This window comes from Lissotriton helveticus, chromosome 8 (assembly GCF_964261635.1).
Source record: "Lissotriton helveticus chromosome 8, aLisHel1.1, whole genome shotgun sequence".
Taxonomy (NCBI): Eukaryota; Metazoa; Chordata; class Amphibia; order Caudata; family Salamandridae; genus Lissotriton; species Lissotriton helveticus.
The window spans coordinates 1,673,248,625-1,673,275,536 of NC_136069.1; the positions used below are offsets into that span (position 1 = coordinate 1,673,248,625).

Genomic DNA, 26,912 nt, shown 5'->3' on the forward strand with positions numbered 1-26,912 from the left:
TGAAGTTTATATTGCGCAACAGCTACCTCTCACTGAGGTGTCCCGGCGCTTAGTGAGCAGGGTGGGGGGGGGGGCAGTGTATCAAGTGAAAGAAGAAGTTAGTGTTTCAAAAGCCACGTTTTTAACTGTTTCCTGAAACACAATTCCGAGCTCGCATTGCGAAGCTCAAGTGGTAGGGCATTCCACAATCTGGCTGTTGCGGCTGAAAAAGTTCTCCATCCAAGCCAAGCTCTTGAGACGCGTGGGACCAGGAGCAGATTTTGCGCACATGAGTGCAGGGGGCGTGCCTGTTTGTAGCGGTGGAGTCTTAGTTTGAGATAGTGTGGGCACTTGCCCTGCAAGTCCCGGTAGGCAAGTGTCAGAGCCTTAAACTCAATTCTGCTTACCACTGGTAACCAGTGCAGCGCTCCTAGGTGTGGCGAGATATGTTGTTTGAACGGTATGTGTTTGATCAGCCGTGCTGCCGCATTTCGCACCAGTTGCAATCGCTGGATCGCATATTTCGGTAAGCCCAAGTAAAGGCCATTGGCATAGTCCAGCCTAGATGTTACTGTGGCATGGACTACTAGTTTGCGGCAGTCTTCGGGCAGTAAGTTCAGGAATTTACGTACATTTCTCCGTTTATTTAGGCAACCAGCCGTTACTTGTTGAATGTGGGGTGAGAAATAGAGGTCGTCATCCCACCTCACCCCAAGGTTTTTAGCACTCGTACTGGGAGAAGGAGGAGGCCCCATTTCAGTAGGCCACCAAAGATCTGGTGAGGGCGCAGGGCCTTTCCCAAAAAAGATCACATCTATTTTCTCTGCATTTAATTTAAACTTGTTCGTGTTCATCCAGGTGGCAACATCACGGAGACATCCCTTAAAATTGCTAAAGGCCTCCTTCATCTGATCTTGGTATGGCAGCACCAACTGGGTAACGTCGGCGTATGAGATTGCTTTGACGCCCCAGTTGGCGATTAAGGTGAAGAGAGGGGCCTGATACACATTAAAAAGCAAGGGGCTAAGGGCTGACCCCTGGGGAACACCGCAACATATAGGTTTGGGTGAGGATGAAAAAGGGCAACTTTCTGAGAACGGGCACACAGGTAGGATTGGAGGTAAAATCGTGAAAGCCAGAGTAGAAATGAACAATGTGTCTTTGGAACAAACTGACTCCTTCACTTACCTGGGCGTCAATATGGGCAAAAGGATGAATTGGAAGCCACAGATAGATTTACTAGTCTTAAGGCACAATCAACTAGCAGGGGCCCTTCTAAAAGAACACCGGCTATCCCAAACCAAACCAGTTGGACCGGCACTAACTATTTATCAAGGGAAAGTTAGGGCTTCGATAATTTATGGTGCGGAACTCTAGGGCTTCGAAAATTTAGTTCCATAAGTCCTAGTCCAGAACAAGTTTCTGAGAGCAGTGACTGGCCTCCCACAATCATCCCCTCTTAAACCCTTACTTTTAGATCTGGGATGTATTTCCTTTGAGGAGGCTGCGGGTTTTAGACCTCTTGCTTATTGGTGAAGACTATGGACAACCCCGGAGCTAGCACCCTATGCTAAAGCTGTTAAGTATATTAGAAAAGTTGATAAGTCCTCAAAAATCATATGGTCAGAAAAGATTAAGGGTACAGTAATTGGCATGGGGCTCAGCCATTTGTGGGCGGACCCAGAAGGGAACCTGTTCCAGACTAAAAAAGATTTTAAAGCTCTATATGGCGACATGGTCTGTCAGAAGTCCTAGTCACTGGTGAATAGCGATTCCCTAACAGGCCTCTTTTTAAATCATAAGTACGAATATAGGCTGGAGGCCTACTGGGACTCTATTACGCGACCTGGTGATAGGAAACTCTTTCACCAATTTAGAGTGGGCACCCTCCCCTTAAAATCTTTTACGCCAAAGTGGGGTTGATGATCAAGACAAGAATTGCCATAGGTGTCCATCCCAGGAAGAGACCTTAACCCTTATGTGCCCTGCACATAAGGGCCCACGTTATAAATGGCTCAAGCCGATTTGCCAACAAATTGGTACAAGATCATGCCAATTGGCTTTGCGAATCTTAAAGACAGACACTAGTGAAGTCGTAGTCATTGCTATGGCTAAATTCTTGAGTTGGACTTGGGCCCTTAGAAGGAATAATTTGCACTGTACTATGTAACCTGTTTATACTATGTGTTGTCGCTTTCTCGTTGTCATCCAAGGTAAATTGTTAAAAAAAAAAAACACGAAGATACTAACTAAACCTTGGGCCATTATGGATTTAAATGTTTTTTATCAAGATCCTCTTTTTCTAAATACAACCAATTTTTTTTATTAGTATTGTTACGGCATGGAATTTTAATGGAATTTTTCTTAATGACATTGCCTTTTCAAACATTTTATGTTATCGTTCTCACATTTTATGTATTTTATATGTGTCTTTTATGATTGAAAATGATCGAATAAAGACTAAATTCAGAAATGGATTCCTGGGGTATCCATGGGTGGGGTGACTCGCCAGCCTTCTGTCCATGAGTTCTTTTCAGGGTCCACTGCGATGGGTCTTTCCTCTTCAAATATGCAAATGCGACTTTCCTATTGACTTCTATTGAGTATGCAGTTGTGTTTCCACTCTGCACACAGCCTCCTTGGGGTTATGTGTGCTTTTTCTTTTAACCTACACTACATGATTAGATCTGGTAAAACAAGCTACATAACACTCCTTCTGGACTAAGCCTGAAGGCTGCATGCCACAGCTACATCTTAGAGAGCTTGCTGAGGTTATCTAGGACCACTAAAACCACCATAAGGGTCGTCTGGATTAGTGCAAGGTGCATCACTTAAATAAGTGTGAACCTCATACTAAGCCAACTTCCTACAGTTATTGCTTTTCTAAGAGACATCCTTTTGTTACTTGCAGTTTATAAGTTAAAATTCTAATTTAGAACAGTGAATTATTAACTGTCATCAAAGAACTGCATGCACTTCAAAGTATATATTACACATAGATTAATTTTGCAAAAAAGAGTAGAAATCAAGTATTATTATTAATGAGAACCACCAACTATGGTGTTCCATTTTCAATTCTGAGTTTGTGCTTCTCCATACCAAGCACTCTTAAACTATACTGCCTACTGGTATGGATGAAATGTCACTTCTACACCTTGTAACATTTCTTATACACTTATTTACACACATATGATTGATTATCTCTGTGTAATGTGTGTGAAGCAAAGTGCTGTGACACCCTACACTGTTATGAGTGACGCTATGTAACTAATTAAATGCATCTAAAGAGAGTGATTATGGAGACTTAAGTGTGACTGTTAAAAGGTGTCGGAGAGGGAATTCATGGTGGGCGGGAGGTGCAAACAAACACTCTCGGACCAGGCGCCATTAGCACTAAAGCCGACCCTGCTTCTACATCAGATAATCCTAGAGGGTTACCTTCTCTCTCGCAGTGTTTTCTTCTAACATGAGAGGTCTATACCAAATGTTCTTGTTCTCACAATACTTCTGCTGAAAAATTGATCGGTGCTCTCTCTCTCTCCATCATGGTTCTGCTCTGAGCTCCTTTTTAGGTCGAGCCTTCGCAGTGCGCATGCACTGTGTTATAATGAAGAATGATGCGATGTCCAGACGTGTAGAATAGGATCATAGCTTTATTAGATGTTAGTCAGATCCATTGTAATGCCCCACCAGGAGCAGGCTCTCCACAGCTCAGCCCTTCCACACCAACTGACATACTCTTCTAAACCAAACACTATCAACATTCCATTTGACATCATCAGTGGTTGAGCAGCAGGGAGAGAACTTCTGCAGGGAGGGTGTATTAAGTAAAAGTACATTATAACACATCCCCCTTTCATAATGATAGAAAACAAATAACACATGTGAAGATGGTAAATTACATGTTCCTACAAAAGAGGATGAAATAATAAGAAAGAGGATGTAATAATAAGAAAAATTATACATCATCTCTATATTAAAATGATCATAACAACAAATGTAAGAAAGTTGCCAAACATACATATGAGGACAAAGGAAAATGGATGAGAACTCAGTTGTTACACCCATCTCCCTTTCATAATGATCACAAACAAAAGAAAGCTCGTTAAATAAAAATATACATCAAAACCAGTGGAAACTATCCACAAAACCTACGTCCCAAACTACGGGCACAATATGAGTAGCCTAATGCACCACAAACTAAGGCACAAACCAAGGAAAGAACCAGGTCTACCCAAAAGAAATGGAATAAGACACAACCCAAGCTAAGAAAGGGCAATAAAACCTCCCAAACACTCTAAAAACCAATATGGGTATCCCTTAACCCAAGGCAAACATATCCTGGTTTGCTTAAACCCAAAGCAAATATATTATGAGAAAATCGAAACCCAACATGCACAACCAAAATGCACAGTCAAAAACATAAAACAAATCCAGGGTATCCCTTAACCCAAAGCAAACATATTATAGGCCTGCTTAAATCCAAAGTAATTATATCGTGAAAATCTCCAAACTCAACGTATACAACTACAATGCACAGCCCAAACACCTACTTGAAGCATTAACCATATACAGGGTAAAAACAAAACCAAATGGAAGAAGTTACACAAGAGGTAAACTTTCCACGTGTGCACCCGTAACACACAGTCTAAAAATACTCTACGTGCGTATCAATGACGCACAGTGCAAAACATAAACCAAAAGATACTCTCAAAAACCAGCCTCATAGTAAAAACAATTTGCAAAAACATACTCCAAAGATATTCACCCCAGTCAAGGCATATACATTTAAAGCCCAATGTCAAAGTAAAATATCAGTAAAATTCAACACCCTGCAACCACCCCACAAACAATATAGCATTAATAAAAATTGAAAATGAAAGAAAGTCTTTTACGCCGGTGAGCGATCACTCACCCGAAGGGAACATCAAAAGCTCCTGTGGCAGCTGGGTTTCAAGCCGAAGTAGAGACTCCCTTATGGCTAAAGGAGCATTTAATAGTATCCAGATAAGGCCTCCCAAAATAAATTCGAAATAAATTTCACTTGTCTTGTTTAAATTTCCTTTTCCTTGATGTGAACTTGGTGACAAGCCCAAGACAGTCACTTCTCAACATATCAGGCAAACTTCACAAAGAATGACATTCACGAGTGAGCTTTTGTTTTTCTTGTTGAGGAGCAATGACGCCAAATAGTCACTAGATGGCACTGTAGAATTACACCTTACTCAAAGCTAAAACACGAACTGTGAAAATCCTTGAAAAACCGGACATCAGAAAACAGAGCTGGTGCATCTTTTCCAATGCTGACTGAGAATGCTAATTATAGACTCAAGATGAATCACCCACACTCGGCTGAGGGAAAATATCCAACATCATCCAGCTAGAGCCCTTAATGAAGATTACATCACGCTGATGGCACGTACATCAAGATCGTACCGGGTGGCTTCAGGCATGCGCGCACAACAAAACATGGAAGCAGTAGAACACTCCACAAGATGAAGACAGGGCTCGTGCTAGAGCCCACGAGCGGGGAGAGACCGTTGCAGGTAGGCGACAGTTTAAATTTCAATTTAGAAATTAAGGAAATTATTCAAAGTCACACTATCGTGTCCGAGAATGTGAGAAAAAAAATTATAACACAATACTCCGGGGCTCGAGCCCTGCCCCCGATCACCAAATCCGACGGTCCGGTCACCAAACAGTGGGAAATTTTGAGACACTCGATAAGACTTGGGGCTTGACATATACTTCTGATCATCAAATAGTGGGAAAGTTTGATTAAAGACACTCGTAAAAACTTGGGGCTTGACTAATACTTCCGACTGCAAATGTCTCTGTTAATCAACAATGTAGTCAGGATTCCCAAACTTCATGCATGGGTGGATGCACAACACACGTTGTTGATTATAATTATAATTCAAGCTTTAGCGTTAGTCACAGTTCAAAGCAGACCATAACATCCAGAATTATCCAGTGTGTAGTACAATCAAACCCAGGCAGGGACAACGTGGTAGAAGTTGGAAGTCTTGTTCCAAAGGCAGTAGGCAGGCAATTAGAAACTGGCACAATCTAATTAAGGGCGACCGTTGTCAGGGTCACTGGTGGGGCAATTGGGTGCCTAGTTTCATTAAGTTTAAGTTTACTTACTTGAGTTTTATAAGTCCAATAATTTCCAAACAGTAGTAAATTTCTTAAACTTCTTACTTCTTAAAAAAAAACAGCTTCATTTACTTCAGTCTTAAAAGTCAATCCATCGAAGGTAGCTCCATGGGTTCTTTGCATCGTCGCCAGTGTTATAATGAAGAATGATGCGATGTCCAGACGTGTAGAATAGGATCATAGCTTTATTAGATGTTAGTCAGATCCATTGTAATGCCCCACCAGGAGCAGGCTCTCCACAGCTCAGCCCTTCCACACCAACTGACATACTCTTCTAAACCAAACACTATCAACATTCCATTTGACATCATCAGTGGTTGAGCAGCAGGGAGAGAACTTCTGCAGGGAGGGTGTATTAAGTAAAAGTACATTATAACACACTGCAAAGGAAAATTACCTTTTCCCAACGCTAAGCTTATCAGCCAAGCACGTCCACGCTTTCCATTGCCTTCAATGGAACGCGTGCACGTCAGGCGATTCAATCGCGGGAGCGCACGGCCCATCTGGTCGCAATTATCGCTCCAGCTAGTGAATCTGATTACAATTTTTTTTTTATGTGTTCTTCAGCCTCGTGGCATCAAAGGAGCTAGTGAAGGGGATAAAACATGCTGTCTGAACCAGTAATAATTTGAATTATTATTGCACTTTTACTACCTGTGGAAAAGAGTTAGCATGAGCGCATTTTGCTTTGGAGTCCGGTCCTACAGAAGTTCTAAATGTTTTTACATCCACTACGAGTGCAACTCTACATTTTTTTTATAACTTATGAATTGCACTCACAAATGATGTCACCGTCTGTATTACTGTGCATTTCTGAGTACTTTTGTAAATCAGAGTTGTTGTAAAAAAAAAAAAAAAGGCAGGGAAACAAATAACGGAGGACAAATGAAGAGGAAACTCTGGTTGTGTTGTTGTGTACAGGGCTCTGGCGGTTGTGTCTGTCGGGCTATGTTTATATGTGGGGAGTTGCAGTCTCACTGCATCTATATGTTGCGTGCGTGGTATGTCTGACTCTGATGTTGAATTCAGGCTTGTTGTCATCACGTGCTGGAGTCTACCGGTATCTGGCGGGTTAAAGCCTGTCGCTGGCGTCGTTATGTCTGTGCAGCCTTTGAGACGGGTCCATCTCTGGGGTTTCTTTGTATTTTGCGGGAGTATGTCGCTGTCGTCGCTGAGTGACATGCTAGAGAAAGTCTGTGTGATGCTGATGTGTGCAGTGTAGACACTTGTCTCTGGTGTGGCTCACCCTCCAAGTGTTGACTGCAACTGTAGCGCCCCCTGTCTGCGAGAACACTGTTTTTCTGCAGCCCGTTTCCCATTGAAGCAGATTTCTACTTCTCTCAGAAGCGGCTCCCTGTCCGAAGGCCTTTGATGTCTCTCTATTTTGTGTACACGAGGCAGAAAAATGCCCTGCCCCTGTAAGATCACTATTTTACCATGCCTGCTGTTTTTTTCAGCTTTATATAGCGCTAACTCGACCAGAACGTATTGGAGCGCTTTATATGAGCACCAGTCACATTACACAAGGTCACATTCACTTTTTAGGGAGGGGAAGATTACACTATTTGCCCAGAATCACAGGGTGTTGAGCCGACGCCGAGACTGGATCCGGGTTCTCCAGATTTAAAGTCGGCAGCTCTTGCAGTAACTCCCATTCCGCTCCCTGAATTTATTTTACGATTTTATTATACTTATACCAAAAACTAGAAAACACCCCTGATCTTAGTGGCTAACAGACCCCCGTGCCCCTTCACGAAACTAGCAAGTTACTTGTGTGCCCAGATTTTATGTTGAGGAACAAATCTGGTTTACCTTTGCTTTATACACAGTCTTCCAGAGGTAGTCGTTTTTGGATAGGAATTTGTCTAGGGCTTCTCAGTTCTTGTGGGTGCAAGAGTGGAGGACAACTGCTGCCTCTTTGGAGACCACCCAAGCCCCCCAGGACTTAGTGACAGTCAGTGGGTCTGGCTCATGTTTCAGAGGAGCCATGCTCACATATCTATCACCTGCTCGGCCACCTTTGATGTCCACCTCTGTACCTTCTGAAAACGAGGTTTCCTCTGCAAGTCTGGTCCGGTGAGTTCGCGGGGCTGGATTCCGTTAGTGATTTCTGGTGTTTTATACTTGAGAATGCCCCGAGAGATGTGACTTCTAGGAATGACAAAAAAGATGCAAATAGTTGTGCAGAGCAAAACCCCTGATAGATTGTCCTCAGGACTGCTATGCTGCTGGCTGGAACGTACAACTGAATGAGGAAGACATTATTCGCGGGAGGTATAGGACTATTCCATGACTGGCAATAGGATGCATCATTAAGGGTCTGTAGTAGTTAATGGTCGATCACACCAGGCTACACCATTCCATTCCTGTCTGTACCATTACTCCATGAGTATCAGGTGCGCTATTCTTCGATGACACAAGTGTGTATCCCATTCCTACACAAGAGTCTATAGCATCTATTCACAAGTGTGTAACAACCATTCCAAGAATGTCAATTGCAGCCTTCTGTGAGTGTCCATTATGCTATTGCCCAAGTGCCAATAGAATCAAGTACTTTAGTGTTTACTGAGCTACTGCACAAGCATAGATGGCACAATCCCAAGAGGGTTGACAGCACCATAACTTGGTTTCTAGGAGCACCACTGCAAAAGTGTGAACTGAAGCACCGAACCAGAGCCAGTACTATCACTCACGAGGGCCAATAGCATCATGCCATTGATAGGATGTGGCCTAATGGCCAGAGCTGCTCGCTTTGGAGCTGGGGAACCAGGTTTGAGTTTCGGCGGTGGCTCAACATCCAGTGAATCAATTAATCTCCCTGCGGCTACCAAAAATTAAGGAGTTCTTGTGTAACGTAACTGGTGCTCGTGTAAAGCTCCAATACCTTTGGTCGAGTTTGCGCTATGTAAAACTGCAAAAGAAAAATGTGAATAGCACTATTCCCCATGTGAGTGGTTCTTACCCTTATCTGATTGACAATAGCACCATTCCACAACTGTCAACAGCACTAGTCCTTTGGTGTTTTATCTCCATAGCACCCTGTCTGTCACATTTGTCTACAGGAACCTCAAGCACCGCTTCTTGAGTGTTGATGAAACAATTGCATGATCTTCAGGAACACTATTCTATTAACTAAAGATCTATCTCATTACAATATCAGCAGCCTACCTAGCAGGGAAGATCTCCATTTCCAACACCAGAAGCCAATCCCTGCTAAGTCTAAAACAACTTAAATGTAAATAAGCAACAATTAGGGATCAAGCCTTCTTAATCTACACTACAAAACTGTGGAACTAAATTCCATTCAACAGTAGGACTGGCCTCACCCTCCTCCGATTCAGTAAATAGCTCCAGACCCTACTGTTTATCATGAGCATTTCCTGCCACATGCAAAGTCTCTAAACCAAACTAACTCTCAAGTACTCAAGACCCTTCAGATACTCAGTCACTTATTCCCTATCTCCGAGTGTTTGCGTTATCCAGCACTTCCTCACTCCACTCCACCCTCACTGCTCTGGAAACAGTATTGGGCATCCCAAGTTCCTGCTTCTTTTCTATTTATTTGTATATGATGGCTCTCCTGCTATGCCCCACCATCATCTGCATTGCAGGTGTAGATAGTATCATTCAGAGAGTATCTGTACACCCATTCAATAAGTGCTTACAGCACCACTATGATTGAAGTAAAACCACTAAAGTATTTGTATCACCAGTCAATTTAGTGTTTATAGCACCGCCATTAATGAATGTCAGAAAATGAATGCCGCTACTGTGTAGAATTCTCCTATGTGTCTGACCATAGAACCATTTTGTGATTATCTTTAGCACCATTCCATGCGATAGCATTTCTACAATTGTGTATATCTATGTCTCCATAGCTTTTTTCCACATGGAGCTATAGGACCCCTTGTCTATTGTTTGGGCATCATTCTGTGGATGGATGTAGCACCATTTCACCGATGCATATAGCACTATTCCATGAATGTCGATAGCACCATTGCATAATTGTTATTTCCATAATCCCATGAGAGTCGGAAACACAATTCCACAAGGTCCACTGGAGTTTACTATTATATCCCTGAATATGGCAGCAATAGTCCACCATTCCTTCAATATCTCTAACTAGATTCCATGAGTAAAGATAGCGACTCTTTATTATAGCATATTTAGCACCAATATATTATCTAGCACACCATTCAGTGAGTTTCTTTAGCACCACTCGCTGAGTGTCTTAGCATTATTCTTTATACAACTGAAACCCCAATACTGGAGTATCAGCATCATCATTCCACAAGAGATTGTGAAATAAATCAATGAGTGTCTTTAGCACTATAGGTAAGTGTCTATACAACTTTATTAAAAGTGCATGTACTAGCAATCTAAACTTAAAAAAAGAAAAAACATTGCTTTCGTCTATAGCACATTTCTAGTAGTGGCCATTGTGGCATCCCTCCAGTGTGTAGACCAGAATTCTACAGTAGTCTAAAACACCTCTCTGTTGAGAGTCCATAGCCGCATTTCAAGGCTTTTTCAGCAAAATGTCAAAACAGTCTATTGTGCATTCCCATGAGTTTCGATAGCACCGTTACAGGTGTGTATAATATGCCACTTTAGAAATGTGTGTAGCTCTGTTCTCCAGGTCTCTACAACAGCAGTCCCTGATGCACCACAGCACTATGCCCAGTTGTCTCTGGAATAATTCTACAAGTGACAGAAACACAACAATTACACCAATTCGCCACTATCTATAGCACAATTAACAAATGCTTTACTATTCTAAGCGAGAACTACCCATATCACCATTATGCAAGTGTCTCTATCAACATTCTAAGAGTATCTATGGCAACATCCTACAATAATCTTAAGCAGCACTCTTCCAAAAGCGAGACCTATTTCCTATGCCAATGCTTGTTTCCCTATGTTCTCAGGGCAAGTTTAGCTCACATACTTGTTTTCTATGACAAGGAGTCAGTGGCATTGGCTGTTAGCTTTGTCCTTCTGCTCCGTCCAACCATGGAGCAGAAACCATCAGGGGTCCTACATTGTATTTATGTTTCTATTGAGTGTTCTCCTCAGATACTTCTTAATTCCACTGACATGGGCAACGTTTTCCCCCATGTTTGTCAATGTCTTATCGGCTTTAGTTCCCTATGGACTGCACTACACTGTTTGAAGCGTCTCCCTTTTTCCTCACTTACATTCCTAAAAAAGCCTGCTATCTCTTTCTTATTACAGAGCGGCTACTCCTATTCAGGGATCATTAGTGGGACTAGTTTGCACACCACCTCCAGGAGTAGTATTGCTTAGGTATCTGATTCACAGGCAAGGAATCTACAGCTAGATGTCTCTATCAGAATAATAAGTTACTTACCTTTGGAAACACCTCATCTGAAAGAGACTGGATCTATCCTCCCCATTCTGCAAACTGGTTTCTCTTTTTGTCTACAAGCTCTTTCTGGGGATTTTAATGCTTTCCATTAGGACGTACTAATTGTTTTGACATAAAGATTACTGTTTTTTAGCGCACTGTTTCCATAGGCAGTTTCTATTGGTGGCTCTGTGTTTTTGGCACAGAAAAGTGTAATTGAAGGAACTGATGTCAGCACGTCAGGGGAGGGCCTATTATGGACTCCGCCGTCATCACATCTTGTGGATGATGTCGCTCATCGCCCTCTACCAACGAGCAGAGGTACTGCTATCGAAAACGTTTCGGATCCAGTCTGGCGCCTCAGGAGAATTCAAAGGTAAGGAATCTGCAGCTGGATACTGTCTCTACCAGATAGAGCGTTACCGAAGGTAAGTAACTGATTCATTTGTCTGAGGAACAAAGCTTCAAATATTCCTTTGTAGCTTTGGTTCTGTGTGTGATTTCACCAGGGTAACAGGAAATATATATTACATTTTGTGACAGAATTACTTCAAAACTTTTTGCCATTTTTTAACTTGTTAACACTGTCTGGGCATTAGTTGTACCTCATTAGTACCAGTCTAAGACCAAAACCTTTGCAAATCGCCATCCACTGTGCGGCAACACGTGTTGCTCAGTTTATGTTTACTTTTGAACCGTTTGAGCTAGAAATAAATGACTCTTTTGTTAAAATCTGCAGTTTATGCGGCAGATGATGGATTATGTGTCAAATGCAGCAATTCCACAACTATGCGAAAATAGCCGCAGCTGCACAATCACATAATTCCAGTGGCCTTGTATATCACCTCATACTGCCCTCTTCTTGACGTAGAATCTTTTTGTTCTTCACATATTAATCATTTTCACGACAGCCTTTCTTGCTGGAAACCCAATGCTGACCATCTCTTATTTCTTTTATAGGACCGCTGGCTCCCAACCCAAAAGTGAATACACAAAGAATGATGAACTTCCATTGTGAGTAAATGTTTGTCTAATGCAGGCTTCTTCAGTGAGTAGCTTGTAAGCTTCTTGGAGCTGTCCAACTACCTGTGGGCAGCTCTCCTATGGGCGGACTAACCTACTTTTTTAGAGGCTTTAGTTTGGTTGAATTAACATATATGTATCAACATTAAAAACTGTATTGAAGATAAAATGTGAACTCTTAAGCTTATGTTTGGAGAAAAATGCTTGAATTTCCAAAATGTATTTAAAGCTCATATTTGAGTGTTAAATCATGTTGTGCTGGAGAGGTTTCTACTCTGATAATAACCTTGGTGCCGGAGGCTTTGCAATGAGGGCTGTTATGTATTACTCATGTATAGGCATTAAAAATAGATAAAGCCTTTTTTGCCTTACCATTGGCTACCCTGCATGATAAACTGAGTGCACTGAAGTGATCTGAAGTGATCTCTGCTGACTCTTGCATAAGGTGGCTACTAATGTAATCTTGTCTGATGTGGTCGCTCTGCAACACTAATATTAGTAGCTCTTATTACAGAAAAGGTTGGAGTCCTCTGGTCTAAAGTGAATATTCAAGCATTTCTCAGTAGAGGACAGATTTCTGGTGCTCATACTGTCTGCCTGATCTAACAATCTGATAGAGACATCTAGCTACAGATTCCTTACCTTTGAACTTCCAGGCGTCAGGCTGGATCTGGAAGATTTTTCTAGCAGTACCCCTGCGCACCGTTCAACGTCTCACTCTGCAGAGTTGGTGCCTGGTTTGGCTCTGTGTTTCCCTCCCATTTTTATATTTTTATGACGCCATGTGCTCCATATTTGGGCAGCCTGACCTTGCCGGTGCATCTTCGGCTCGCAGGCTCAGCTGAAGGAAATTCCGTGGGTTGTGTGCCTCCGGCTTCTGCCCCAGTGCCACAGGCTTCTCTTGGATCCGTGCATAGACTCAGACGAGCACCAGTCATACCTGTGCAACCTTCCCTGGTGCCATGTCCAACGTCGAGGCCCTCTGTGTCGCCGGTGCCCACCAGCGGTGCTTCCCCCATCATAAATCCAGACAACACGGAACCGGTCGGGCGTCCAATGACGCTGAGGCTGGCACCAAAAGAGCCGTATGATCCATGCCATTCATCCTGCCCTATTTTGAAGGGTAAGGCATGGATGATGAGGATTGGGAGGAGCAGCAGGCTCCCTTAGAAATCCCACAACCCAATCAAGACCTGGGTGATGCCAGTGGCCTGGACACTTCTCCAGATTCTGCCATGCTGTTTCCTTTACCTTAGCTATGGAGGACGGAGCCTCATTTGTATTGGTGGTGCGTAGGACAGTGGAGGTCTTGGACCTGGTGTCTCCTCCTCAGAACCCTATCTGCCTCTCAACGAGACCTTGACAGATGTTCTACTGGGCACCTGCGCCAATTCCAGCACAGGGACTTCTATGAATAGAACCATTGCCTCCACTTCCCATGGTGCGTTCCCTTCCACACCTCCGGACTAGGCATCCAAAAGGCTCGACAGCTTCAGTAGGAAGATCTTTTCATCTACCAGCCTAGCATTGCGGTCGATAAACACTGCATGCCTCTTGGGCCATTACTCCCATTCGCTATGAGATACGGTTGCTCAAGTGCTGCCCAGAATCTGGAAGGAGGACCGGGCTCTCCTCTCCTCAGCTATTACAGACAGGAGAGCTGTTGTGAAGTTTTCTATACAATGTGGCTTAGACATGAGAGACTCACTAGGTACAGCGATTTTCTCGATGGTGGCTTTTAGGTGCCACACCTGGCTGAGGATGTCTGGCTTTTATGGGGCTGTCCAAGCTAACCTCATGGACATGCCCTTTGATGGCTCTTGTCTCTTTGGAGACAATGCAGTTGTAGCTCTTGAGCGCTTCAAGGACTCGTGGGCAACGGCCATGTCCATGAGCCTTTTGACTTCATCCTAGCCTGGGTCTGCTTTTTGTGCCTTTTCTGGTTACGGAAAGGGCTTCTAACCATGCCAACCCTATTCCAGCCAGAGGAGCTCACAAGTCCAACAACCTCTGCGCGCCATGGACGTGGTTCACACGAAGCTGGTGGGTCTGGTGGCTAGAAGCCAGGTCAAGCCACAAACTCCTCCTCCTCTGCAAAACCTTCTCAGCCCAAGCCCTCCGGATCATGGGCGTCAGTTGGTGGAAGGATACTCCATCACCTCCACTACTAGCGAGATATCACCTCGGACAGGTGGGTGCTGCAAATAGTCCAAAGGGGCCCTGTGCTGTGACACAAAGGGATTTTGCTGATATCAATATAGGGGCTGTGACCCCATGAAAATGTTCTGTACCTGATCCAAAAGCTGGGGGGGCTTGCTGCTGCTGGGGCCCAGGAGGAACAGCCATGGGGGCTGCATCCCTGCTGGAGGGCCCCGTGTGCTGGCCTCCCTGGGCCAAGCTATGACCCTGGTACTCATGCAGGACTTTAGTGCCCTGGGAGCATGCTATTCTGATGCCCTTTCCTTCTTATAGCACCCTGGGAGAGCTATATTTTTTATTTGACCCCGCGAAGGAGCACAAGGGCTCCGCAGTGCTGAGCTGCATTCCTTCCCCGAGTGAATCCTAATGTGGGTATTCCCCCTGATGGAGGGAGAGGAAGCGGGTGCCCACCCCACATGGCGCCAACGAGCGGGAGCCTACAGCGCATTTTACATATTGAAGACGGAGGGTGCCCACACCTCCTTATGGCCACCATTATCTGTGCTTCAAGAGGGAGCCTACCACTCATTACCGCCAGAAGAAGAAGATCTCTGCCGCAATCCGCAACCCACCTGGTTGTGGGCGGGGTCTGCAGACGGAAGCGGAAGGGGCCGGAAACGTGAGTAGCATTAGGAAACCCGGGCAGGAGCCTACCCCGCGCCGGGACATGCTGGAGAGGACGGGAGCCTACCCCACCTTCACGCGCTCCATTGAGAAGTTCCGGGTCCCGGGAGGGTGCCCGGGTGAAGGGTAGAGGCAGCCGGAGCAGGCCACGACCGAGTAATTCCCCAGGGGGGGCTCCTGTGGTGAAGAAGGAGCCCCGCGGACTGCCGCAGTACAACCGGAAGAGGAGAACGACCAGGAGAGGAGAGTCGAGTGTCAGTCTCGGCTCATCAGCGGGGCTCCCATATGCTGAGAGAGAGCCCTCCATGCCGCAGAAGAGTCCGGTGAGTAGGGGCTTCATCGGTGTTGGGATGCCTTGTCCCGGCCTATTTCCTGAGCGGCCCCACCTGATAGGGGGTCGCTCTAACGAAGGGGGCATGATTGTTGTTTAAAGGGCCAGAGGGGCTCGTGCCCTCCCCTGTGTTCATGCCAATCGAGGCACAAGCGCCAGTGAGCTCCAACGTGGGGGCCAATGTTATTGAAATTCCCAGTGGGGCCCGAGGGCACAGTTGTGCCAGGGCCCCTTCAGTTTATTTACCCCAGCTGCCCCGTTCGCAGAGGGCAGCTGCAAGGACGGGTACATAGTTGTTTGAGAGCCCCAGCAAGGCCCATAGGGCACAGTTCTGCCGGGGCCCATTATAGATTCACAGCTGCGCCGCACCAGCACGGGCAGCTGCAACATTATGGCGCAGTTTTGTTTATAGAGTCCCTGAGGGGGACAGATGGGCACAGTAGTGCCCAAGCCTCTAATTGCTTCACAGCTGCCCAGCAAGTAGTGGTCAGCTACTACGTTTAGGCCACAAATCTTTTGGGGGCACGTTTACTGTTAGGAGTGAGATGCACTCCTTTGCTCCATACTTTCCCAGCTGCCCAGCAAGTAGTGGGCAGCTGTTACGTTTAGGCCTGCTCAGTGTGCCCTGATTTTGGGAGCCCCCTTTTAGAAGGCCAGTTGTCCAGGGAGACTGTGAGTTTAATTGGGCGCCAGGTCCTAATGTGATTAATGCCTTTACTATGGTCTTTATTAGGAGACTATATGCTCAATGTGATTTATGTGGTGCTAGGAAATGTGATTCATGTAGTATGATTTATGCACCCTGTTTGATGCCTCTAAATGTGTTTTTTATGATTATGAGGTTGTTTTGCATATTATGGTTTATGCTAGTGAGATTATGTTCCACTGAGATTATTTCCTAATGTGAGTATGCTTAGGAGGTTAGAGTCTAATGCGTTTAGACATATGAGATGATTGCATAATGTGTTTATGCTGGTAAGGTTGGCGCAGAATGCAATTCGCGCCTAATGTGATACTGTGCATAATGTGGTTTATGTTACAGGATGATGCTGAGTACAGTGGTTACCAGTGATTACTGGTTGTACGTTTATGATATGTCTTACTTTTACTAAGTTCACATTGTGATGGTTCTGACAGTGGTCCATTTGGCCCTGTCAGGTGTATATAATCCCTTGTAGATATGACCTAGTGCCAGGTGGCACAATGTATATTATGTGATTACTATTCCGATGTGTTATGAGAATACAAAGGCTATTTTTGATATAACCTTGTGTGGAGTTCCTTTTGTGGTGTGCCTGGAATGTTGGTGCTGTGTGCGTGCGCAAATGCTTTACACATGGCCTCCGGGATAATCCTAACTGCTCGTGCCAAGCTACCAAGGGGGTGAGCAGGGGTTATCTTTGGCATATAACTCCCTTGCCCTGAGTAGAGTGGTGGTCTCTGCCTCGCTTTGGTGCAAGACTTAGCCAACCAGAGATCCCATTTCAAACATCTTCCTTCGACCCGGGAGACTGGATGGTAGCGTTGGACTTGCAGGAAGCTTTTTTTTCACATTCCTGTTCTGCCAGCCTATCATCACTGTATGCGGTTTACGGTGGGCCACAGACACTTTGAGTTCACCATGCTTCTTATCAGCCTCAGCAGTTCCCCTTGGGTGTTCACCAAGGTGATAGAGGTGGTTGCAGTCCATCTGCAGAGATCAGGGGTATAGGAGAATGGCTTAGTATATGGTGCACACTTATTTAAGTGAAGCACCCTGCACTAATTCAGACAACACTTATGGTAACTTTAGTTGTCTTAGACAACCTTAGAAAGCTCTCTAAGTGGTAGCTGTGGAGAACAGCCTTCAGGCTTGGTCCATAAGGAGTGTTAAGCAGCTTTTTTACTAGCATTACTCATGTAGTGTAGGTTAAACGAAAAAGAACCATACGTTGTAGTTATAACATTTGTAATATTTACTATACACACTCACTAACTGTTGGAAATTGGGTATTTGGTAGGGGCAAATGTAGGTCTGCCACTGGCAATAAGGCCACTAACACATGATAGGACTCAGCATAGGTCTTAAAAAATTATTCCTTTGTTCAACCCTTGGTAGCTTGGCTGCGAGCAGGCAGGCTTAACTTCAAAGAGAGGTATGTAAAGCATTTAAAAACACCATTTCAGTAAATAATTACAACACATAATAAAAATCCAACACCAGTTTATAAAAATAGCAAATATTTTTCACTTTAAAATGACACCAAAACAACAAAAGTCCAATGTACGGAACCCGGAGATATGAATTTTCAAAAATCGAATAAAAAAATAGCACTTAGAAGATTATAGCACCATATTGTGATACCTGCTCACGATAGACCGGACCGAAGCCAAAGTTTCAGGCCGCGTGTGATGGAGCCCCGAGCGGCTACAGCTCGCGGCAGGTCCCGGTCTCAGTTTCTACCGTCACACTTAGAAACCTTTCTGGAGCCCGTCGGATTAGTGAAGGTTCGCTGGCATGACTTGTGACGAGGTCCCGGTCAACTTCCCTGGAGCGGACTTAGAAAGTATTTCAAGACTGCTTCAGCGGGACAACCAAGGAATCCAGGCCGACACGCGATGGAAGGCACTCACGGTTGCTCCCGGTCACCTTTTCTACAAGCGGACTTAGAAACTTTTCTGGATCTTTTTCTCGTGGAGTCTCTCGATGCTCCTCATGTAGCCCGATCAGGTGAGGGTTTGCCGGCTTCAGATTTTCCCTAGTCACCGTCAATCTCTGGAAGTTAGAGCGCCAGAGCTTTTAGCGGGACGAACCTGGTTGGCTTGGCCGGCTCGCGGTTGAAGGCAGGCAGCCTGGCTAGCCAGGTTGAGTCGGTCCCTCTATGGAGCTTTTTTTCAAAGTTGGTCCAAAGTTCTCCAAATGTCTTGAACTTCTCCCTGAAGTTCCTCAAGGGGTCCCAACGTGTCTCAAACTCTCTCCAAGGTTCTGGAAGCTCCAAGATGCTCCTTGAAACTTGTGTACTTCAGTTCCAACAACTCACAAGTACAAAACCCTTACAAATCCACTGATGGTTTTCCAAGGTGTAGATTTAGTTGGTGATGTTCCAGATGAGCTCTTTAACCTGTTGCTTTCAGGGAGTCCACTCTTTAGTTCTTTTCCAGCAAGATTATCCACAGGGCTGTATTTTCAGAGGGTGCAGTCTTCAGAGGTCAGGCCTTAGAAATCTTTGCACAGCAAAACTTCTCAACAGGGCACTCTTGCTTCAGTAAGTTTCAAGAAGCAGATCTGGAGGGTTCTGCCCCTCTCAGTTACTTATTCCAAGTTCTCTGGGTCATGCAGGAGGTCACTTCTGACCAATGGGAGCCGGGTAACTCCTCAAAGTTATGACCACATCCTGTGGAGTGTGGCATTATTTTGTCCCAGAGTGCATCAAATCTTTCAAATCCATAATGGTTGATTTTCCAGCAAGGAGATAAGAGCTGGCTAAACACACCCCTAGGATGGATAATTTACTTGGACTCTCCCCCCTGCATCTGCTCATACCTTCCTTAATTCTATCATCAGCCTAAGGTGGGAAGTTCAGAGCTGTAACTGACTATGGTCTCTGCTCTCCCCTTTGAAGAGCATAGATCTGATAGAGACTACTAGCCGCAGATTCCTTAATGTAGAATTATCCCCAGGCGTGAGACTATACCCGGAAAACATTCTTTGCAACAGCATCTCTGCACGCCGGGGGCGGTACCACGTGACTCCGCCCTGATGTCGTCCACTGGCGTGACGTCAGTGAGGTAACAGAAGCCCCACCCTGGCGCGCTGACGTCGCACCAGCACCTGTGGCGGACTCCACGGCGCCGTGCCGGCATCGGGTCGTTGACTCATCTCCAGAGGTCCCCTCCTCTCCAGAGGTCTGTCATCTCCTGGTCTCCTCTTCTCTGAAGACGGGAAGCCGCTTCGTTGCTTCCAGGAAGGCCTCTTCGCCATCTTCGCGGCCACAACCCTTGGACCCTCTTTTCCGCAACTCGCTGTTGGTTGCTCCGCAGGCTTATCCACCTTCCACGGAGGACCCTCATGCCCCCTACTTGTCCGTGGATCTTCCAATATTCAGAGGCTGGCCGTTTCCTCCTTCTGCTGGACTCGGGATTGACGGCTTAGTTTACAGCCGTCACCCACGGAAAAATTGCTTTCTCCCCCCGACGCCCTACGGAGGCGAGTGTAGCCTTTGTTCGGGCCATTTCCACGGCCGCTCACATTTTGCGAATGGCTGACCCCGTCACCCCATTCCCTACGGATCATTAGGTCTCGCTGAGCCAACGCGCATGCGTTGCTCTATGAGAATTAAGTAAGGGGCTTTCTGATAGATACATCTGCCAGTGGATTCCTATCCCCTTGCGTCAGCAACATTCGGAAATTCTTTTTGTAGCTCCGCGCTGATGTGGACGACGTCACAGAGGCACGGCATCGCACGCGACTCCGCTGACGTCATAGGCCCCCGGCAGCGTGATGACATTATTCCTTTTTTTTCCGCATCGTAGACGCTAACGGTTTTCAAGGGATCGTCTGTAGCTGTATAGTAACTTTGTTGCTTTGTGTTTCTACTGGTATTTTCCTTGTCTTCTGTCATGATGTCTATGAAGAAGACTGGATTTTAAGCGTGTGGAGAATGTGGCAAGATAATGTCTATCACTGATCCACACGAGTGCTGCGTTTGGTGCTTGAGCTTCAGTCATGACGTCGAAGATTGTCCTTCTTGTAAAAAGATGACTCCGAAGGCACTCCGGAAGAGGGAAACAAAACTCCTCATAGCGAAGTTGAAAAACAAAAAGGATATAAAGAGTTCGAGGTCACGAACTCGGAGTTCAAGGTCGAGGTCTCGTTCGAGATCGCACTCGGAGTCGTCTTCGGCACATGCTTCGAGGTCTTCGAGGAAGAAGCATAAGAAGAGGAGTCATGAATCTCACCATCACTCTGAGAAAGACTCAAGTTCAAGGCCGAAGTCACAGGTGAAGTTACTTTGAAAGGAGGCGGTGACCTCGGCTTCGGAAGTACAGGTGTCCGAGGGTGAGGCTTCGCATGTGGATTCGCCTGTGTCACCGAAGCAGTTGCCGAATCCTTCTCCGAATCCATTCCATCCTTCTGGTCAAGAAGATGAAGGTGATGAGGAAGCAGAAGGAGAGGGCGAGGCTTTGTTGCCTGCGGGTTCGTCGACCCCGGTGCACCAGTCTGAGGTGGAGGCCTAGGTCGAGAAGACTCCGATCCCTCAAGAGCAACCTGGGCGCTTTTATCCAGCCTTTCCGGCTCCAGGTCAGGATCCTACTCAGTTCCTGAATGCCGTGTTTGGAGTTTCCTCCAGGGCAATGTACCCCTCTGGTGCACCGGTTGGTCCCACGGGTCCATTAGCATTTAATCTGGGTGTCCCCGAGGCTTATGCTCCTGCGCCTTTTATGCCTTTCATGCCGGCTCCAACATTGCATTGGCATTTTCCGGTGCCGCCGAAGCCTTCAACGCCAAAGCCTTCGACGCCGAATCCATCGACGTCGATACCCTCGACTCCGATGCCGAATCCAGTTCGTCCTCGGGTTAAGCTGCCTCTTCCGAATTCGAGTTCGGCGTTGGCTCCGGCTCGGGTGGAGTCGGTCCCGGATCCGTCGATTTCGTTTATGAAGGAGAGGTCAAGTCGTGAGGCACTGAGGCTTCTGGAAGAGGAGAGGTATCGTGATGAAAATTTGGAGGAAGGTGAACTGCAGGATTCGGAGGATCCTTTGGATGACCTGAGAGAGGCTAGTGGTCTTGAGCTGTCTCCTGAGTGGGATTTGGCCTCTGTATCTGACGTACCTTCCAAGGATGTAATACCTTATCACGTTGTTATTAAGAAGGCTGCAGACTTGTTGAATATTACTCTGCCTACTGCTAAATACAAGTCTAACATTCTAACTAAGGTCCTTCACTCACCTTCCTCTGTTATTGAACCAATGCTCCCATTTAATGATGCTTTGGCTGAGCATATTTATGAGGTGTGGGAAAAACCTCTGACAGCTCCTGCTGTTTCAAGGGCGGTTGCGAGAAGGTATAGAGTGGCACCTGGTGACCCGGACTTTTTGTCAACGCACCCCCTGCCAGAGAGTTTGGTTGTGCAGGCTGCTGCTCAAAGATGTCTACGGGTGCTTTTCCACAGGTTCCTGGGGAAAAGGAAACAAGGAAGCAAGAACAGGCGGCAAAGAAAATCTTTTCCTCAGCCAGCATGGCGCTAAAGTCTTCAAATGCAACTTGCCTGATGGGTAGATACATCCATGCTTTAATGGATTCTGTCAAACAATTGGTGCCTAAAATTCCTGAGAACGATAGGAAGGATTTTCAGGAGGTGATTTCTGACACTCTGCGGCAAGGCAGGTAATCTAGATTGGGCTGGGCACGACTGATTCAGTGGCGAGAGTGATGGGCTCTTCAGTGGCCACTAGGAGAGTTGCATGGTTGAAATCTTCAGAATTTTCTGCGGCTGTTCAGTCTGCTTTGATGGATTTGCCCTTTGATGGATCAGGGTTGTTTGGCAAGAAAGCTGACGCTGCTTTAGAGAGGTTTAAAGACAGCAGAGGGACAGCAAAGTCTTTGGGCCTTCAGACCAGGGGCTCTTTTGGAAAGCGATTCAGAGGATTTGGCAGATCTTCCTTTCGGGCCTACAAACAATCACAGCAGCAGCGGCAGCAGCAGAAAAATACGCTGTACAAGTCATACAGGGGCAGACAAAGAGCTCGTCCTTCAGGTCGCCAAGCCTCCTCCTCCTCCTCTTCCCCTTCCCAACCTCCTGTCAACACAGCAAAGCAGCCCTAGATTTGCCATTTCGGATCATGTGGGTCCAGTGGGGGGTCGGCTTACCCATTTTCTGCAAGATTGGGAATTGATTACATCAGATCATTGGGTTCTCCATCTCGTGGAGAATGGGTATGTTCTTCCCTTTCGGGAATGTCATCCAAATTACCCTCCTTGCCAGGGTGCGATGGAGGTGGTTCCGGAGCAGGAGAGGGGTCAGGGATGCTACTCTGTTTTCTGATCCCCAAGAAGGATGGCAGGCTTCATCCAATCCTGGATCTCAGGATCTTGAATCTTTACCTGAAGCAGGAGAAGTTCAAGATGCTCAGCCTTGCACAGGTTCTTCAAGCGCTGCTGGAAGAAGACTGGATGGTGTCAATTGACTTACAGGATGCGTATTTTCATATTCCCATCCTGAAGTCGCACAGGAATCATCCCCGTTTCACGGTTGGATTGCAACACTACCAGTTTGCGGTCCTTCCATTTGGTCTTACTACTGCACCTCGAGTCTTCACCAAGGTGATGGCTGTGGTGGCTGCACATCTCAGAAGATCGGGGATACCGGTATTCCCGTATCTGGACGATTGGCTGATCAAAGCAAAATCTCCAGAGATATTGCTCCATCATCTGCAAGAGACAACTCAGTTGTTCCACAGGTTGGGTTTTTCGATAACTGTACCCAAATCTCACCTTGTGCCCTCCCAGCGCAACCTGTTCATAGGTGCGGTACTGGACACTACTGTGTGCCGTGCATTCCCTCCTCCTCAAAGGATTCACGACATACAGGAAATTATTCCATTATTTTACGATGGAGCGGTCGTTCCAGTCCTGAAGGTTCTTCGTCTGCTCGGTCTGATGGCTTCTTGCATTCTGTTGGTCAGCCATGCACGCTGGCACATGATGGCACTCCAGTGGTGTCTCTGCAGGCAGTGGTATCAGCATAGCGGAGATCTCAGGGAGTCAGTTTGGATCTTGAGAGAAACTGCAGCAGATCTGTCTTGGTGGAGCGTGGAAAGCAATCTGTCACAAGGAAAGTCTTTTCAACTACCTCCATCGGTGGCCACAGTGATAACGGATGCATCCACTCTAGGATGGGGTGCTCATCTGGGGGATCTGGAGGTAAAAGGTCTTTGGTCTCCAGAGGAAAGGTTGCTTCACATCAACCTTCTAGAGTTGCGGGCTATACGTTTAGCGCTCAAGGCCTTCCTCCCTTCCCTTCGCGGTCAGTCAGTTCAAGTCCTGATGGACAACACGACCGCGATGTGGTATGTCAACAAGCAGGGAGGAGTGGGGTGGCAGTGTCTCAGCAGGGAGGCTCGGCGTCTCTGGTTCTGGGTTCAGGACCATCAGATTTGTCTGAAGGCAAATCATCTGGCCGGAGTTCTGAACGTTCGTGCAGACAGTCTCAGTCTGCAGTTCTCTACCAACCACGAGTGGAGGCTCCATCCAGATGTAGTTCGTTATGTCTTTGCCACTCATGAGAATGCTCACTGCCCGTTGTTCTGCAGTCTCCAGTTTTCGATGCAAGGAGCACTGGGGGACGCGTTTCAGTTGAGTTGGGACTCTCAACTCCTTTACTCGTTTCCTCCCATACCCTTGATTCCTCGGGTTCTGAGGAAGATTCGCCAAGACCGGGCCCAAGTTATTTTGATCGCCCCAGATTGGCCAAGAAGGGTGTGGTAGACAGATCTTCTCCACCTCTCCTCGTGCCCTCCACTCCGTCTCCCTCACAGGGCAGATCTTCTCTCCCAGATGGAGGGGCAGGTTCTACACCCCCAGCTCCAGACCTTACACCTTCATGCCTGGAGATTGAGCGGGGCAACCTGATTTCCTTTTCTCTCCCACACGATGTGGTGGATATCATCTTATCGGCCAGGCGTGACTCCACCAAGTCCATTTATTCTTATAGATGGTCTAAATTTGTTGCTTGGTGTGGGGAGAAGTCCATTGACCGTTTAAGGGCTCGTTTGTCCATTATACTTCAATTTGCACTTTCCTTGGCCCAGCAGGGTTTTGCGGTGGCAACTATCAAAGGTTATTTGGCGGCCTTATCGGCTTTCCTTTGTTTGCCGGACCAGCCCTCTTTGTTTAAATCTCCTATTGTGTTACGATTCATTAAGGGCCTTACCAATATATTTCCTCCTACACCTTTTATTGTGCCTCAATGGTACTTGAACCTTGTTGTTACATTCTTGATGGGTTCGCCTTTTGAACGTTTGCACAAGTGTCCCTTGAGACTTTTGTCTTTTAATACTATTTTTCTATTGGCAATTACCTCGGCAAGGAGGGTAAGTGAGCTTCAAGCTCTTAGTTCAAAGCCCCCATTTTTGTCCATTCATGCTGAAAGAATGGTTCTCAGGACCAGGGCTGCTTTTCTGCCTAAGGTGGTAACTCCTTTCCATCTGGGGTAGTCCGTTACTCTCCCTTCCTTCTATCCTCCCCCTCACCCTTCCAAAGAGGAGGAGAGACTTCACCGCTTGGAACCTAAGAGAGCGGTGAGCTTTTACCTGGACAGGACCAGAGAGTTCAGGTTGGATGACCAGCTGTTTGTTGGATTTGCTGGCTGCAAGAAGGGAAAGGCGGTGCACAAGCGCACGCTCTCGAGATGGATTATCCTCTGCATTAAGATCTGCTACGCCCTGGTGAGTACGGAACCTCCAGAGGGTATTAGAGCTCACTCTACTAGAGCAAAGTCTTCTACATCTGCTTTGTCTAGGGGTGTACCTGTTGAGGGTATTTGTAGAGAGGCGACTTGGGCCTCCCTCCACACTTTCACGTAGCATTACTGTTTAGATTCTGAGGTGAGGAGGCTCGGCCACTTTGCGCGCTCTGTCCTCCAGGACTTTCTGGTATAGGAGAGTGTACACCCTCCTCCGGGAGTGGGGACTGCTGTGGGACTTTATTCACAAGGTGAGGAATCCACTGGAAGATGCATCTATCAGAAGAACAAGTTACTTACCTTCGGTAACGCTTTTTCTGGTAGATACAATATCTGCCTGTGGATTCCTCACTGACCCACCCGCCTCCCCGTTGTCCTCTCTTCTATGCCTGAGTTACTGTTATGTATATATTTTTATTGTCAAAGGAAATATTTATTGCAATTTGTTTTCCTTCATTGGCTTCACACTGTGTGTGTTATCTTGACATTTGTGTACTGTGTATACTGTGTATATACCTGCTGTCATCGGTCCGTCTGTATGCCTCGAAGGCACGGAAAAAAGGGCGGAACTGATGTCATCATGCCGGCTTGGGCCTATTATGGTGTCGGTGACGTCAGCGAAGTCACGCGCGATGCCGTGCCTCTGTGACGTCGTCCACGTCGGCGCGAAGCTACAAAAAGAATTTCCGAATGTTGCTGACGCAAGGGGATATTCACAAGGTGAGGAATCCACAGGCAGATTTTGTATCTACCAGAAAAAGAGTTACCGAAGGTAAGTAACTTGTTCTTTGGCTGCAGGCGGATAGGGTACAGTGCATGTGCGCCGGGCGCATGCACCATTTGTCAGCCTGCAGCCTTTGGGACGACTCTTTGATGTTCTCAGTGAGCTGCGCGGCCACTAAGAACATCAAAGCAGCAGCGAAAGTGCTCACCATTTGCCACTCCCTCCCTTATCCCACTTCCTGCTTGTTTACAATAGCGTTCGCGAAAGCGATCGCTTTCAGTGCCTGCCTTCGTGTGATGCTTGCAGCCACCTAGTTTTTATTATTCTATTATTTTTAAGTTCCTTACAGACTTGAAACTCCGTGTGCCAGTGGTAAGAGCCTCCCATCTAAATTTGGATACCGCTTATGTGCGCACATTAACTCTTTCCTTGGCAGCAGCGCTCTGAGCCTCACCCCTCCCGAAACTTGCACCCTAGAGAGTCCGGCGCACATTCGAGTCGGCATTTAATTACTTAAAAGACTACACACATATTGTTGCCTCGTAGTAGATGGGGTAACCAGGCGATGGCTGGGCTTCAGTCCGTCTAGCATTGGCCACCGACACCTCGAGTGCGCTAACTGGCTTATGAATAACTTGTGTGAACAGTGAGTCTCTCTCACTGCAGGGTCAAGGGCTCCCAGAAGAGCAGGCACTCACTCTAAACCCGGAGCTCGTGACAGTGAACGGAGCCTGCAGAGAGTGAGCACAGCGCAAAGGGACTGTCGACGCACTGCCAGGGGAGCCGTCTTCTCCCGCAGCACTTTCATGCCAACCTCTCACACTCACCCACGCGTGCGCAGACACCTACCGTTAGAGTGTAGCACACCTTACCACACTTAGCACCAGGACAGTGTTTTTTACAGAGTCGCTGTTATAAACTAGAAGATGCTGCCTGTAGTTCTTTCTGCATTTTTTATGTAGGGCTTTTAGCGTCCCCGGGAGTCTTAAGGTAACCTTCATTTCTAAACAGAGATTGAAGGGCGGCGTTGGCCAGTAGCATTTCAGGGCGTGGCATTTGAGG

At 46.4% G+C, this 26,912-nt stretch overlaps 1 protein-coding gene across 5 annotated transcripts in view; it reads left to right on the forward strand.

Moving 5' to 3' along the window:
- The window catches only part of LOC144773616 (transient receptor potential cation channel subfamily M member 2-like), a 4,189,411-nt gene that overhangs the window by 3,969,132 nt on the left and 193,367 nt on the right, over nucleotides 1–26,912 (forward strand). For 4 of the 5 annotated variants that reach the window (XR_013600029.1, XM_078658759.1, XM_078658761.1 and 1 more), the window contains one exon: nucleotides 12,467–12,520. Coding sequence is in view for 3 of the 5 variants with exons in the window: in XM_078658759.1 (XP_078514885.1) it covers nucleotides 12,467–12,520 (54 nt within the window). In the remaining 2 variants the exon portion in view is untranslated. Of the gene's footprint in view, nucleotides 1–12,466; nucleotides 12,521–26,912 lie in introns of those variants that run through there. The other variant, XR_013600030.1, reaches the window with a different exon arrangement.